The sequence below is a fragment of the Labeo rohita genome, chromosome 18, assembly GCF_022985175.1.
Source record: "Labeo rohita strain BAU-BD-2019 chromosome 18, IGBB_LRoh.1.0, whole genome shotgun sequence".
In the NCBI taxonomy this organism is placed as follows: Eukaryota; Metazoa; Chordata; class Actinopteri; order Cypriniformes; family Cyprinidae; genus Labeo; species Labeo rohita.
This window is the reverse complement of record NC_066886.1, coordinates 7,362,736-7,379,128: the sequence shown is the minus strand read 5'-3', so window position 1 is coordinate 7,379,128 and position 16,393 is coordinate 7,362,736. Positions and strand designations below refer to the sequence as shown.

At 33.2% G+C, this 16,393-nt stretch overlaps 1 protein-coding gene across 1 annotated transcript in view; it reads left to right on the top strand.

Annotated features, from left to right (window-relative positions):
* Nucleotides 1–487: 487 nt before the first annotated feature.
* Nucleotides 488–16,393, top strand: part of cracr2aa (calcium release activated channel regulator 2Aa) — a 29,203-nt gene continuing 13,297 nt past the window's right edge. The window contains exons 1-5 of the mRNA XM_051134996.1: nucleotides 488–721; nucleotides 7,494–7,749; nucleotides 11,325–11,436; nucleotides 11,593–11,782; nucleotides 12,625–12,771. Of these exons, the coding sequence (XP_050990953.1) occupies nucleotides 7,561–7,749; nucleotides 11,325–11,436; nucleotides 11,593–11,782; nucleotides 12,625–12,771 (638 nt within the window). The 5' untranslated portion in view covers nucleotides 488–721; nucleotides 7,494–7,560. The remainder of the gene's footprint in view (nucleotides 722–7,493; nucleotides 7,750–11,324; nucleotides 11,437–11,592; nucleotides 11,783–12,624; nucleotides 12,772–16,393) is intronic.

The window sequence follows — 16,393 nt, the reverse complement described above, 5'->3', positions numbered from 1 at the left end:
TAAAAATAGAGTGGAAGCTTAAATGAGTCTAAATGGATTAGAAATAGTACATAGAATGACAAATAGTACATAAACTAGCGTCTAATTGGATTTTATTAACATTAATGTCTGTCATTTGGAGCTTGATGAGTCTTGGCTCATCTAAACATTCCGTCAGTGTAAGTCTATGGTTTTTTAATCGTCATTTTTAGGAAAACCTTGAGTCCTATCAGTTAGAAAAGATAATAGACACACTCGGTCAGATCAGTCTGAAGATCTGGGGTGAGTTTGGAGTTTGTAGAGTTAAATCTAAAAGAGAAGTTAACGTTTTTAGTAAGAATATTAATAAGTTTAAATAGTATTTCAGTCAAGCCAACTCAGTTATTAGTAATTTTATGAATAAGTCACTTATAAGTGGTAGACAGACTTCCGTGTGCGTTCTTCTGTTGCTATAGAAACAGACGGATGCAGGTCCACGTGGACGCGAGTCCCTCCCTGTGAACGCGCAGAAGTGAGTTATTGATCAAAGTTGTCGGCAGCTTTGTGCAGTCGTGAGTGTTTAACGCGAACAGCTTCAGTTTCAGAATCGCTCAGTTAAACTTTACTCTCAGTTGCTTGCTGAAAATTTCTGGACTTAATCTTAAATTGTGGAACGTTTCACACTTAACACTACTTTTCAACAAGAGGTTGTCGCTTCATGGGTGGACTTTGTGAAGTAACATCAGCGGCTGCCTGTTTAAAGGTACAACAAAGTTATTTTTTACCGTCATCTGTCTGTTTAACTTGACCATTTCTGTGTTATGTGCTGTGGCAACTTTGAACAGGAAGTGTGAAAGAAAGTGTTAGAAGGAATCTCCTACTGAGAGGAGGAAACAAGTGTTCCTGTTTTCATCAGCTGCTTGTAGAGTTGCGTAGTGTTTTTCATGTAGTACATGACTTTTCTTTCCACTACGGTCCATCTGTGAAAGTGCATTGGCCTTGTCTTTGTCTCTGACATTGCATTTCACTTTAAGTGACTTTCAAGAGCTGTATATTTAGTGACATGGCATTTGTTTTGTTCCTTTTAAATTTAGAAACTATTCAAGAGTTGATTCACTAAGCAAAGCAGCATTGTCTTCAGCTGTTGTAGGTGTAGTCTAACTGGACTGACAAGAAGTACTTTTCATTTGAGTTTTGATATAACAAAATGTTTGCATAGTGTAAGATGAATGTACAGTGGCACCTAAACTTCTGTATGTGGATGATTTGTGCTAAACTGCAGAAACACAGATACAGGCTGTATTAAAAAAGCAAATAGCATCTATTTGTAAATTGTTTTTAGATGTAATGTGTGACCCTGGACCACAAAACCAGTCATAAAGGTCAATTTTTCGAAATTGAGATGTATACATCTTCAGAAAGCTGAATGTGTAAGCTTTCCACTGATGTATGGTTTGTTAGGATAGAACAATATTTGGCCGAGATACAACTATTTCAGTATATGGAATCTGAGGGTGCAAAAAAATCAAAATATTGAGAAAATCGTCTTTAAAGTTGTCCAAATGAAGTTTTTAGCAATGCATATTACTAATCAAAAATTAAGTTTTGATATATTTACAGTAGGAATTAAAAAAAAATATCTTCATGGAACTTGAACTTTACTTAATTTCCTAATGATTTTTGGCATAAAAGGAAAATCAATAATTTTGACCCATACAATGTATTTTTGGCTTTTGCCACAAATATACCCCAGCGACTTAAGACTGGTTTTGTGGTCCAGGGTCACATATGTGAGTGAAGCTAGTCTGTCCATGCACCTGAACATTACACTGTTCTCTTTATTGACGTGAGAATAAGCATAGATAAAGTTTTTATGCAAAGCAGTAGTGGTGTTCCTTCTGAAGGAAGTTTGCAGAGGGAGGTTTGTCTAAGATCAATTTTCTTTTGTATTTTCATGAAATGTGGTAAATATGTATATTACAAAACAAAACTTTACTTTTTGAAGATCAAACAACCCTCTGTAACATACGTTACCATTCAAAAGTTTGGGTCAGTAAGATTTTTTTTTTTTTTTTTTTTTTTTTAAAGAAATTGATCTTTTTATTCAGCAAAGATGACTCAGAAGTGCCAGTAAAAATATTTATAATGTTACAAAAATAAATACTGTTCTTTCTATTCATCAAAGAATCACGTTTTTCACCAAAACATTAAGCAGCACAATTTTTCAACATTGATAATAATGAGAAATGTTTCTTGAGCAGCAAATCAGCATATTAGAATCATTTCTGAAGGATCATGTGACACTGAAGACGAATAATGATGCTGAAAATTTAGTTTTGCATCATAGGTATAAATTATATTTAAAATATATATATGAAATAGATGACAGTTGTTTCTATTATAATAATTTTTCACAAGATACAATACCAGTCAAAAGTTTTTGAACAGTAAGATTTTTAATGTTTTTTAAAGAATTCTCTTCTGCTCACCAAGCCTGCATTTATTTGATCCAAAATACAGCAAAAGCAGTAATATTTTAAAATATTTTTACTGTTTAAACTAACTGCTTTCTATTTGAATATATTTTAAAATGTAATTTATTCCTGTGATCAATTCAAAATTTCCAGCATCATCACTCCAGTCTTCAGAAATCATTTTTTATATGCTGATTTGCTGTTCAAGAAACTTTTACATTATTATTTTTATTATTATCAATAATTAAAGCAGTTGAGTACTTTTTTTCAGGATTATTTGATGAATAGAAAAATCCAAAATTAAGTGTTTATCTGAAATAAAAAAAGCTTTTGTAGCATTATACACTATATCATTCAAAAGCTTGGAGTGAGTATAATTTTTATTTTTTTTGGAAAGAAATTATATAGAGTAATAATTCTATTTAGCAAGGATGCTTTAAACTGATCAGAAGTGATGATAAAGACAAAAATAATGTTACAAAAGATTTTTATTTCAAATAAATGCTGTTCTTCTGAACTTTCTATTCATCAAAGAACCTAAAAAAATCTACTCAGCTGTTTTCAACATAATACACGTTTTTTGAGCAGCAAATCGAATATTAGAATGATTTCTGAAGGATCACTCGAGTAATGATGCTAAAAATTGAGCTTTGAAATCACAGGAATAAATTACACTTTAAAATATATTTAAATAGAACGCAGTTATTTTAAATAGTTAAAGTTTTTCAAAATGTAGCTGTACTTTGGATCAAATAAATGCAGGCTTGGTGAGCAAAAGAGACTAAAAAAACATTAAAAATCTTACTGTTCATCTGCGCCATTAGCCTTGCGGTTAGTGTGTCGACATGCAGCCCAACTGCGCTCACGGCGATCCGAGTTCAATTCCCGTTTTGAGGTCCTTTGCCAATCCTGTTGCCCTCTCTCTTCCCACTGCTTTCCTGTCACCTCTCAACTGTCCTATCTACAAAAATGCATAAAAAGCCCATAAAAATAACTAATAATAATAATAATAATAATCTTACTGTTCAGAAACTTTTGACTGGTAGTGTAACTGTATGTTCGGTCAAATAAATACAGCCTTGGTGAGCAGAAGAGACGTTTTTCAAAACACTGAAAAAAAAAAAAAAACTTACTGTCTCTGATGAATGGTAGAGTATTGTATAGAGTCCATACATATCATTTGTAACTTTAATTTATAATGCGGGTGGGGCAGTTAAACTTTTATCTGAACTTCGCTGCTTAATTTTTTTACTTGGTTGAAGTTCACCTAATATTGTGTTCTTGCCTGTGTCATAATCTTGGTCTCTCTTTAGTGGGCTAGTATGGAGTTTGTGATTGATGGTTAGGGTTTACTCAGGCTACTGAAAGCGTCATTCTGTGTCGCTGCACTCAGAAGTTTGAAACAGCAAACTTGTGGCTTTCCCGGTCAATACCCAGAGGAAATGCGCATCACCACTCTCGTATCTGTGGCATGGCTTGTCGGCTCCCATCAATCCCATCAACTTTTAACCTGTGGTCACTGCACAAATAACGTTTGTATTCCACTAAATAAGAGAGACGTGCATTCCAGTCCACTAGTTTCTGCTATTCTCAAAGCCGAGGACGTATTGCTTTTTTGCCTGCCCAAGTGTGTTTTTTTTCCCAACAAGACCCTGATGAAATTCAGATGTTGTACGCAAGTGCCACAACTAGTTTATAAGGGCTGATTCAGCCATAAAGTTCAATTTGAAAAGTTTGGGAGAGGCATGACATCAGTTTTTACTAAGAACCCATCATGAGGCCTTTTTAGTGACTATATATGTTTATTACAACCTTAAAAATAGGCTTCAAAGGATTGTTTTTGCAGTGATGCCATATAAGAACCATTTTTGGTTCCCCAAAGAACATTTTTGATAAACATTTAAAAAAATCTAAAGAACCTTTTTTGACTATGCCTACACTGTAAAAAACAATTTGTTGAGTCAACTTAAAAAAATTTGTAACCTGGCTGCCTTAAAATTTTAAGTTCAGTCAACTCAAAAAAAGTTTATTCAACTTGAAATGTTAAATTATACTAAGTGACAACTTAGATATTTGAGTTGAATCAACTGAAAATTTTAAGGCAGCTGGGTTACTTACCCATCTGTTAAGTTTAGCAAACACAAATAAAAAAAAAAGTTGTTACTTGTATAAAGAACCTTTATTTTTTAGAGTGTACTAAAGAAATACAAGTACATATTATTTAATATATATTTAGTGCTTTAAATTATTCACGTATTAATGGATTGAAATTAAACAATAGACAATTACCTCTAATATTTGTAAGTCTTAAATATAGGCCTAGCTATTATAGTTATAAAATTCACATTTTGCTGAAAATAATGTCATGCTTTTCAAAATGAAGGTTAGTCACCGTTTTATCGCCTGTGTGGCAATTTTTAGGAAAAACAAATATTCAATCAATATGGAACCTAGATAACTTATCATGAGTCTTTGACCACCTTAAAATGTGATAAGCATAAAACATTTTGCTTGCTTAGCACATTTTTACACAAACATAACTGTAGGATATGGCTGACTGTCTTCCAAAACCTTACCTGCGATATTACAGCCAACTAACTCAATTTGTAGGCTGTCAAGAAGCTGTCACAGAAAAGTTGTCAGAAAGATGTGATGCTTTGCATGCTAATGGGCTTTACTAACTTTGAAATTACTTTTGTGCAGCAGAAATGCAAAGTAAGTTTAATTTTTCTTGTTAGTCAAAGAAAAGCAATATTGCACACGTTCAGGCTGTTATGACAGGCAAACAAAAGTGTTAATCAAAACGTCTGCCAAGAAACCCAGGGGTGCAGTCATTATCATAAATTTATTTCTTATTTATTCTGCTTTATTTTTCTGCTCCACTTTTGAAGTTCTTGGGAACACACTAAAGTGAAACACACTAAAGATTTAGAAATACTAGGAACCGTTTGATTTCTAGAGGATTCTTTGCATTAAACTCTTTCTGCTTACAATGATTTGTCATTCAAAGATGATTTTTGATAGTACTTCTGTGGTCACAGCTGGCTTTGTCCTACTAGCTATCTTAAGAACAAGACATACTAGGGAACAAAACATCATATTGAGGTCAGATTATTTGACTTGATTAGTAAACTACAGCATGGTGACATTTTTAGTTTAGACAACAAAAACATTTCATTTGTCACTTAAATTAACATGAAGTAACTTAAGTCAGCGGGGTAACAAATTATATTAAGTTGAAACAACTTTTTGAAATATTTTTTTTTACAGTGTGGAAAGTCTCACACTCCATCTTAGCATATTACTGTGAGTTTAGGTTTATTATAACGTTCATCTGGGAACGCAGTTTCATCAAGTTTGTAAGGTGAATAATTTATAAACCTATGCAAACACAGGAGATTACATCAGTGTCTTTCTCTATTATGCTAAATAACATTGCAATTTTAAAATAAAAGTTCAAACCCTCACTCTGAGTTTACATGTTTTAATGTCCACATATTCAATAAATTACAGTGGGTTCAGCATTTCTGTCTTAAAAACATGGCCAAATATTAAAGGTTAATGGACATTTGAATTAAATGTTGTTTCACGAGTTCACACTTGCATATAATAAACAGAGTAAAGGTTATGCGTATTTGGCGTGCTGTCCGGGAGAGGGCTCCGAGCTAGGCATTTTAGCCTCCCCGCCCCCGGAGAAGGAATGGGCTAAAGGTGAGGAGTCGGGGTGGTGGAGGGGTGCTGCGAGATGAGAAAAATGACGATAAGACTGGTTTGGTTATTTGTAGGGATTCTCTCGTGCTGACTGGATAGGGAATGTGATTGCAGATGATGAATTGGCCGTGTTAATTATCTGTGCGTGCTCCTCCCGAAATTTGTTAATCACTTAGTCAATATTAAATAACGATTAGATCACACAGTCAACTGTAAAAACATTTGTCAGGCCGTTGGCACTCTCTGCAGTAATTTATTGTAATGTGTAATGTATATTAGCTCTATTGTTTATAATACATGGTTATGTATTTTAACATTTTTGTTCAGTAAAACCATATGTGACCCTGGACTACAAAACCAGTCATAAGGTTATTTTTTTTTTTAATTGAGATTTATACGTCATCTGAAAGATGAATAAATAAGCTTTCCATTGATGTATTGTTGTTACGATAGGACAATATGAAGCCGAGATACAACTATTTGAAAATCTGGAATCTGAGGGTGCAAAAAAATCTAAATATTGAGAAAATCGCCTTTAAAGATGTCCAAATTAAGTTCTTAATATGCATACTACTATGCATATTAGGAAATTTACAAAAGATCTCAATGAAACGTAATCTTTAATTAAAATCCTAATGATTTTTGGCATAAAAGAAACATCAATCATTTTGACCCATCAATGTATTTTTTGGCTATTGCTACAAATATACCTGTGCAACTTAAGACTGGTTTTGTGGTCACATGATTACTTGCTTTTGATACTTTATTTGAACTAATTGCTATTATATATGCATTTCGAGTTATTTTAAAGGCCATTGTTTACTTAGGTCTATTTTTATTACCACAAAAATAACTATAGTAATCCAAATACTCGATTAATCTTCAAAATAATCGTCTGGTTACTCGATTACCAAAATAATTGCTAGTGACATATCTAAGTAGTATATATCCTATATATTTAAATAGTATTTTTTGCACCATAGTAAACAAGTCCTGTAACTCCAGGGTCTCCTAGCGATCACTTTGTGGTTTCCCCTCTTTAATATTATTAGCTGTTAATGCAGTAATTTTATGATAACTCAGCTGTGACACACATAATGGGTTGTAAATGCAGTGATGCTTTCTGTGAATTCAGAAAATGGACAGTTCATGACCGTCTGTACTTCAATAACCCGAATATTCACCTCTATCTTCCTGTCTTTTTTACGTTCTTTCTTTTCCTGTGCCAATCTCAGTGCTCTCGTTGTCTAATTAAAGAGGTGGTTGCTAAGAGATGGCGCTCGGCGGCACTCTAAGAGGATGTGATGTGGTGTAACTCAAAAGCTTTGTTCTCTCTTCTCTTCTGTCAAGGGCTGACCCATGTGAGGAGAGTGGAGTTCGCACACACATACATACGCACACACGAACACACACACACATGGACGGCATGGCTTCTTTCTCCAGCACCTGTGGCTCCAAGGTGGACCGGGCGTCCCATCATAGAGGTGAAGACAGGCAAGGGACGCCCAGTGACAGCGACTGCAGTGCTGTGCTTGAGAAGACCAGAGAGTTTTTTCAGATTTGTGACATCGAGGGCAAAGGCTTCATTACACGACGGGACATGCAGGTAAGGATGTTGGGAAGGACGTCCATGTCGTTTGTTATTAGGCCTGGAGTTTTATTGGTGAAGAAGACCAAAAACTCCACAAACTGTCTGGAGTCATCCGGTTTTCCTGGCATTGTTTCAGCTACAAACCATGAGCTAATTGAGCTAATTTGTGTTTGCTCACCCTTATAAATTGTTTACTTACAACAGAACACAAGCAGCAATCTGAATAAAGTAATTAACTGACAGCGAAACCTAATTAAAGGCATAGTTTGTTAAATATCTAATTGGTAATTTGTTGTGAAAAAGCAAAGTTAGTAGTACATTTCATTTTTTTCTTTCTTTTTTTGCCTTACACAAAAAAAGGAGTTCTCACAGTCATGGAAAACTTGGAAATATCAAGATTTTTTTATATTTTATATTTTTATTTTAATAAAATCGTTTGTTATTAAAATACTATAGAAATCTTTAAATTATTTTAAGCTCTAAAAGACTTGAATATTTGAATATTTATAATATAATTATTAGAATTATATATATTTCTGTATATAGTTATTTTGGATTGATTTTATGTTAAAAGTTAAGTCAGCTGCATTTTTAAAGGCATATCTCTATAAATAAATAAGCAGGTAGGTAAGTAAATAAATAAATAAATAAATAAGCAAACTTTATCTGCAAAATTTGTTCATACATTTTTTTTTCAAGTGTGTATTTATTTATTTTTTATTTTTATTTTTTATGTATGTTTTCATTATTTATTTTTGAATGATTTATCCAGGAATCACAAATGACTGAAAAATTCCATGAAAAGACTTGGGAACACTTTTTTTTTTTTTTTTTTTTTTTTTTTTTGGACATTTTACCATTGTAATCCTAGTTTTTTTGTACATTTGTTTGTTGTCTGTTTATTATTTTTTTAAATTGTTTTTTTGTTTGTTTGTTTTTTTCTGGACTTCATATAAATACCATGGTACATTACTACAGTAATAATTCAGTACCCTCATATATTTTATATCAAAATACCGTAATATGGCATGAGATACCAATTAATTAATTAATTACTTAATTTTTAAATAACACCACTTGGTCATATCTATCAATCATCAATAAATGCTGTTATGATTTATAAAAACTAAGAATTTTCACTATTCGAGACACTTGTGAGACTATCCTAAATTTGTGGTGGGCATTTTGAAACCACCCCTTCAGTTGTATTATTGTGCAGATTTGATCACCTCTTAGATTTTCCATTCATTGCACAGGTTTCCTTTGAAGTCTGGCTCTCGGGCCTTGCTCTGAAGAGCCTTTTTCAAAAGCATCACACCTTTGATCCAGTGTCTATGGAAAAAGCATTAATAAACATTGGTTCCTCATCTTTATTTAAATGATGCCTTTTGTTATCTCAACCCATTTGGAATAAATAGATCTCACAAATCCATACGTAATTAAATCTTTCTGTTAAACGATTGTGTATATGCTATTGTGAAGATCGTGACAAAACATTTACGTCTGTAGCAAAGTAACTTGCATCATGGCTCCACCGCATGTTGGTCTGGCAGAAAGCGCTGACAACACTGTTGGGGTTTCAAAGAGCAGCATTTTGTAAACCTTCAGGCTGTCAGAAAAAACCACAGGAGTTTTATTACTGTTTTTAGAAGCTGTCACTTTGGTTTACCGGAGGAACTGGGTGACGCCTTGCAGTTTGTGCTCATTTTTACGCAAATGTTTTCACACGTCCATCGGCGTTTACAACTGACTTTTACAAGTACAGAAAAAGCCACGCTAAAGTCACACAGAAAAGTATGTTGTGTTTTATGGGACATCCGATCCCAGAGCATATTTGAGCAAACATGTGTCAGGTTCCCACGCAGGGTGTGTTATTTGCGTTCTAAGAATAGTAGTTCTTACTGTGTGTTAACAGGGTTGATCACTGAAGTCTACAGCCTGAGTGTTATTTAAAGGTGTCAAACATCAACCTAGTTTGAGATGTTACTCTGGTAACCTGGTAAAACACTGGAGAATATGTGGTTGTGTTTGGTTTTGTAGTGACATTCAGTTCATACCTTATAAAAAGGTATGAACTGAAGGTATGTGTGTTTATTCATATATATATATATATATATATATATATATATATATACACACACACACACACACATACAGTGCACAGCATAAATAAGTGCACCCCCTCTGAATAAATCTAAAATATGTATTTTCTTAATGATCACTAATATAATTAATGGAAAGATGGCAAAATTTAAATGTATTAAACATATACTTAATAGAAACGACAAAATATATGCCAATATTATCTGTAAAATAACTAAATTAGCCAGATTTGTTTAAACGAAGGATTGTGTACTACTCTGACCCTTCTTGCCACTGAGTGTACAAATGCTCAATAATGCAGGAAATGAGGGGAGGGTAGCATCTTCTGTTTCAGGTTTTTGTATTACATCACACAGCGGTGTGTGAAATCATAGCAGCGTTGATAAAGCACAACTCCCTCACACCTTCAATCCTCATACATTCCTATATAAGAGCTTTACTACCACTGAACATCACCTTGGCAACCAGACACTTCTCAGTGTACTCCTCCTCTAGCAACAGCAGAACATTTTGGATGCTTTTGAATGACTTGGTCTCTTGAGACCAGAGTATGGATTCCCAGAAGTCTATATTTTGAAGTCTATAAATATGGGCCTTGGAAGTGGTTAAATGTGTTTATGGCTTTGTTTAAATGAGCTTTGGCTGCAGTAGGTAAATCTAGTGGTGACAACAACCATGCATGTCACTTCTGCAGGCTGCATCATACTCTGTAAGATAAAGTGTCACTCTCTTCATAGCTTTTCTGGCTCTGAGACACTTGCATGCATTTCTCCTGCTCTTCTTCTAGCAAAAATTCACTCATCACTAAATGAACATGTAAAGTGAAGACCTGATTATTTCAGGAGCCTTGTCACAAGTCCATTGTTTTTGAAAGTCGGTGTTACTTCGTACTGCGTAATATTTTTACACTTAAAACGATAATTTGTTACTCCTCTTGTTCCGCTGTCCTCTTTTATGCTAAGAAATAAGTCACCTGGCAGTTTTTTTCCCCAAGTGGTTTCATTGTTGCCAGCTTTATGTCTAAGTATGATTCAGTGGACTAGATAACACAAGTTTTGGTTCAATACACTTAACCGTTGATCAAAAATAGCCTTAAACCTACACTTTTTTGTTGTTTTTGTTTTGTTTTGTTTTATTTAGTAACTTTTAGGCGGGTGTACTATTTTTTGCAACACAACATTTAACACTTTGATAAGAATGGTGACATGTAATCTCTCCAAAATTGTGTCATTTTTTTTGTCACATCCATAACACATGATTATTTCCTTTTTTAGCATAGAAAACTCATGCATAGACGTATATTTTTCTGATGTTTAGACTCTATCAACAAGGGTTTATAAAAATATAAACAAATGGTTTAGTATATATAACACATACATTTTCTAAGCATTTATATGTCACATCCATAATGCAAAATGTCACATCCATAATGTTGGACTTGCCCTTGCTTTTCATAACATGTCTTTTTCATTTGTCATGTGCTGTAGAGGTTAAATGGAGAGCTTCCTCTTAATGCTGAGGAACTTGAGAACGTCTTTGACACTCTGGATGCAGATGGCAATGGATATCTGACCTTTGAGGAGTTCTCCTCCGGATTTAGTGAGTTATATATATATATATATATATATGTGTGTGTGTGTGTGTGTGTGTATACGTGTTTTCAATTATTAAAACATCTGATTAATGTGGTATGTTATATTTTGTTTTGTCTGTATCATTTAAAAGTTCGCTAATCTACTTATGTCTCCCATTCAGGTGAATTTATGTTTGGTCCAGGTGTGATGTCAGTAGATCCACATGCAGGCAAGGAGCCAGTCTCAGGAAAGACTCCAGAAGTGCTGTATGAGAGCCAATGGGAGGAGAGACTAAGCATAGGAGAGGATGAGGAGGAGAAACACTTCTGCATGTTAATGGAGAACTTGGGGGCAAGCAACATCTTTGAAGAGTGAGTCATTTATATATAAATATATATATAAATTTTCTCTATTAAAGTTTTTTTATTCTGATTATTTTAATATCTACTTTAAGTTTGCCACGAAAATAGCCTGCTGATATGGTATTAAATATATAAAATAATCAAATAAATAAACAGACAGCACAATCCCAAAGGAAGACACCTTTGATAAAATCAAGGTTTTTTTAATAAAGGTCGATACTTGTCTTCACATTGACCATATGGTGCGTTGAGCCTGTTTTTGTAACACATGACCGAATTCAGTTTCAGCGAACTACCGCCACTCGTAAAAGTCAAACGGTGATGGTGGAAGACGTCAATTATAAAAGTTAATCCTTCTGACTGACTGTAATCCTATGTGTACAGTTATTGCTTTTTCAAAGGGGAGTTGACAGTTTGGATTAAATTCTGATTACATCTCATACAGTCAGCTTCTTTTGATTGTGTGATAAAAGCAGCATTCTGGTTATTTTTTTATTTCTTTTATGGTATTTCTACAAAGGAGACCTATTGGTAGTGTACGCATTTTTCTGCAATAGAAAAGACTGTGAATGTCTTTACTAAAAGCCTCTATGATTCTGAATTAATGCATTTCCAAGACCAAGGTTACTGTACTGAAAACGCTGGTGTAAAAATTAGTTTTGAATTTATCCGACTGTGGCCTTTGTACAATTATAGTTATTTTTAACAGTGGCGCACACTTCTTTTAGAGTGTGATACAAGATAGTATACTAGATAAAACTTACTGCAAAAGCATCACTGAGTTGTCATTTTTTCTCCAAGCAATAATTTGGTGAGATAAATGATGCAGTAAGTGTGTTGTGATGTCTTAGTCCAGAAGAGGTGCGGAGTCTTTGGGTGCAGCTCAGAAGAGACGAGCCTCACCTCCTGTCCAATTTTGAGGAGTTCCTTGCCAGGGTCACTTTTCAGATCAAAGAGGCCAACCAAGAGAAGAAAGAGATGGAGACAGCCCTTAAAAGGTCAGATGTCAATTATTTTAGGATGTGAACATTCATACATTTTAAAGGGATGTTAGTTTTATAGACTGTTGTAATGGAAAAAATTAAAATGTTTAATATTTAGACACTTTAGACCAAGTAGACCATTTAGAACGAGTATATATATATAGATAGATATATATATATATATGTATATATGTATATATACATATGTATGTGTATATATATATATATGTATATATATATGTGTATATATATATATATATATATGTGTGTATACACTGTGTGCAGAATTATTAGGCATGTTGATATTCTGGTCATATTTTTTTTCCAAACACATTTTACCAATTCCAAACCACATCAGTCTTAATAACTACTGTCAATTTTGTATTTAATCATTTGTAAGTGATATATAACTGTCCGTGAAGGCTGGAAGTGAAAAACTCCTTATATTCAGGTGTGCATAATTATTAGGCATGTTTTCTTTTACAGATAAAATGAGCCAAAAAAGATATTTAACCCAGACTGAAAAGTCCAAATTATTAAATGGCCATGAGAAGAATGCAATACTAATGCATTACAAGAATTTGCAAAGTTAAGGCTTGACCATTGGACAGAGAAATGCTTGTTGAGTCTGCATGGTCAGAAAAAACAGGTGGACAAGAAAAGATGCATATTAACTGCAAAAGAATTAGGAATTAAGGTGAAGAATTAGGTGTGACACCATCAGGAACCGTTTAGTCTCCAGCGCCACCATTTTCCAGAACTGCAACCTACCTGGAGTCTTCAGAAGTTCAATGTGTCAGGTTCTCAGAGATTTTGCTTGGTAAAAAATCCTAAAAAATGCCCCTGACTTAATAAGAATAACAAGCTGACGTGTTGTGAAATACATGAAGACAGGTTTTTTTTTTTATTTTTTTTATAGGCTTTATAGACAGATAAGTTGAGAGTGACTCTTGAAGGACAAGCATCACATTCTCTTGTACCTCTGATTCAAGAATTCATCTTCCAAAATCTGGCAGTAAGTTTTGGGAGTTCATGTTTAGTCTCCTATCCTGAAAAGTCTGACTTGAGGAGATGGACTAAAATGAACTCCCAAAACTTACTGCCAGATTTTGGAAGATAAATTCTTGAATCAGAAGTACAAGAGAATGTGATGCTTGTCCTTCAAGAGTCACTCTCAACTTATCTGTCTATAAAGCCTATAAAAAAAAAAAAAAAAAAAACCTGTCTTCATGTATTTCACAACACGTCAGCTTGTTATTCTTATTAAGTCAGGGGCATTTTTTAGGATTTTTTACCAAGCAAAATCTCTGAGAACCTGACACATTGAACTTCTGAAGACTCCAGGTAGGTTGCAGTTCTGGAAAATGGTGGCGCTGGAGACTAAACGGTTCCTGATGGTGTCACACCTAATTCTTCACCTTAATTCCTAATTCTTTTGCAGTTAATATGCATCTTTTCTTGTCCACCTGTTTTTTCTGACCATGCAGACTCAACAAGCATTTCTCTGTCCAATGGTCAAGCCTTAACTTTGCAAATTCTTGTAATGCATTAGTATTGCATTCTTCTCATGGCCATTTAATAATTTGGACTTTTCAGTCTGGGTTAAATATCTTTTTTGGCTCATTTTATCTGTAAAAGAAAACATGCCTAATAATTATGCACACCTGAATATAAGGAGTTTTTCACTTCCAGCCTTCACAGACAGTTATATATCACTTACAAATGATTAAATACAAAATTAATAGTAGTTATTAAGATTGTTGTCGTTTGGAATTGGTAAAATGTGTTTGGAAAAAAAATATGACCAGATTATCAACATGCCTAATAATTCTGCACACAGTGTATATATATATATATATATATATATATATATATATATATATATATATATGTATATATATGTATATATACATATGTATGTGTATATATATATATATATATATATATATATATATATATATATATGTGTATATATGTATATGTATATATGTATATATACATATGTATGTGTATATATATATATATATATGTGTATATATATATATATATATATATATATACACATATATGTATGTTTTGTTTTTTGTAACATTATAGATGTATAAAAAAAAATACATACATACATATATATATATATATATATATATATATATATATATATATATATATATATATATGTATGTATTATTATTATTATTTTTTTTTTTTTAAATCAGCAAGGATGCATTAAAATTGTTTAAAAGTTATGGTAGAGACATCTATAATGTTACAAAAGATAACAAAATCTCAATACTTTTTGGCTTAAAAATGTATTTATGCTATCTTTCAAATAAATACTACTTGGTTTGATATTTTATTTATTCAGTGGCATTCATACATTTTTTAGCATCAGCTCACTGTATGAATCCCATGTTGGTTGACTTAACAGTCACATAGTACTGTATCGTGACTTGTAATAAGACCCAGGGGACGGATGTGATGCAAGGACTGTGTAAGTTGGCTTTTGCATAAATTTTCCACATTTGAGCCTGACCATACAACTGGTAACAGAGTTGGCTTTTACTATGCTCCAGAAGTTCATTTTCTGAGCATGAGCAAAGGTTAGATTTTGGTGCAGAGGTTGGTTTGCAGCATTCTATTAACTATTAAAGGATATATGTGACCCTGGACCACAAAACCAGTCTTAAGTCGTTGGGGTATATTTGTAGCAATAGCCAAAAATACATTGTATGGGTCAAAATGATTGATTTTTCTTTTATGCCAAAAATCATTAGGAAATTACCTAAAGATCATGTTTCATGAAAATATTTTGTAAAATTCCTACTGTAATTGTATAAAAACTTAATTTTTAATTAGTAATATGCATTAGTAAAAGCTTCATTTGGACAACTTTAAAGATGATTTTCTCAATATTTTGATTTTTTGCACCCTCAGATTCCATATATTCAAATAGTTGTATTTCAGCCAAAAAATTGTCCTATCCTAACAAACCATACATCAATGGAAAGCTTATTTATTCAGCTTTCAGACGATGTATAAAGCTCATTGACCCTTATGACTGGGTTTGTGGACCAGGGTCACATATTACAAGCAAGCCATTTTTTTTTTTCTAAAAAATTCTAATGATAACATTAAATAATGTGTAATGCATGCTTACATTATTATGAGGATCACTCTATTTTCTAATATATTGATCCCTTCAATTCATAAAAGACAACATTTGTGACCCTGGACCACAAAACCAGTCATAAGGGTCAATTTTTTTTTGAATTTATACTTAATCTGAAAGCCAAATAAATAAGCTTTTCATTATTGTATGGTTTGTTTGGATAGAATATTTGGCTGAGATACAACTATTTGAAAATCTGCAATCTGAGGGTGCAAAAAAATCAAAATACTGAGAAAATCGCCTTTGAAGTTGTCCAAATGAAGTTCTTAGCAATGCATATTACAAATCAAAAATTAAGTTTTGATATATTTATGGCGTCACACCGACAGAGGCCGCTCCCATGATAGTTGATTGACATGAGCGTCTTACCTCAGATCAGCTGTAACAGTCCGACCTCCATTGTTTCGATGCCGGAGCAAGGATGTAAGTTAGACAAGAATATCTCCGATTGAGCGATTGAGGTGTTGT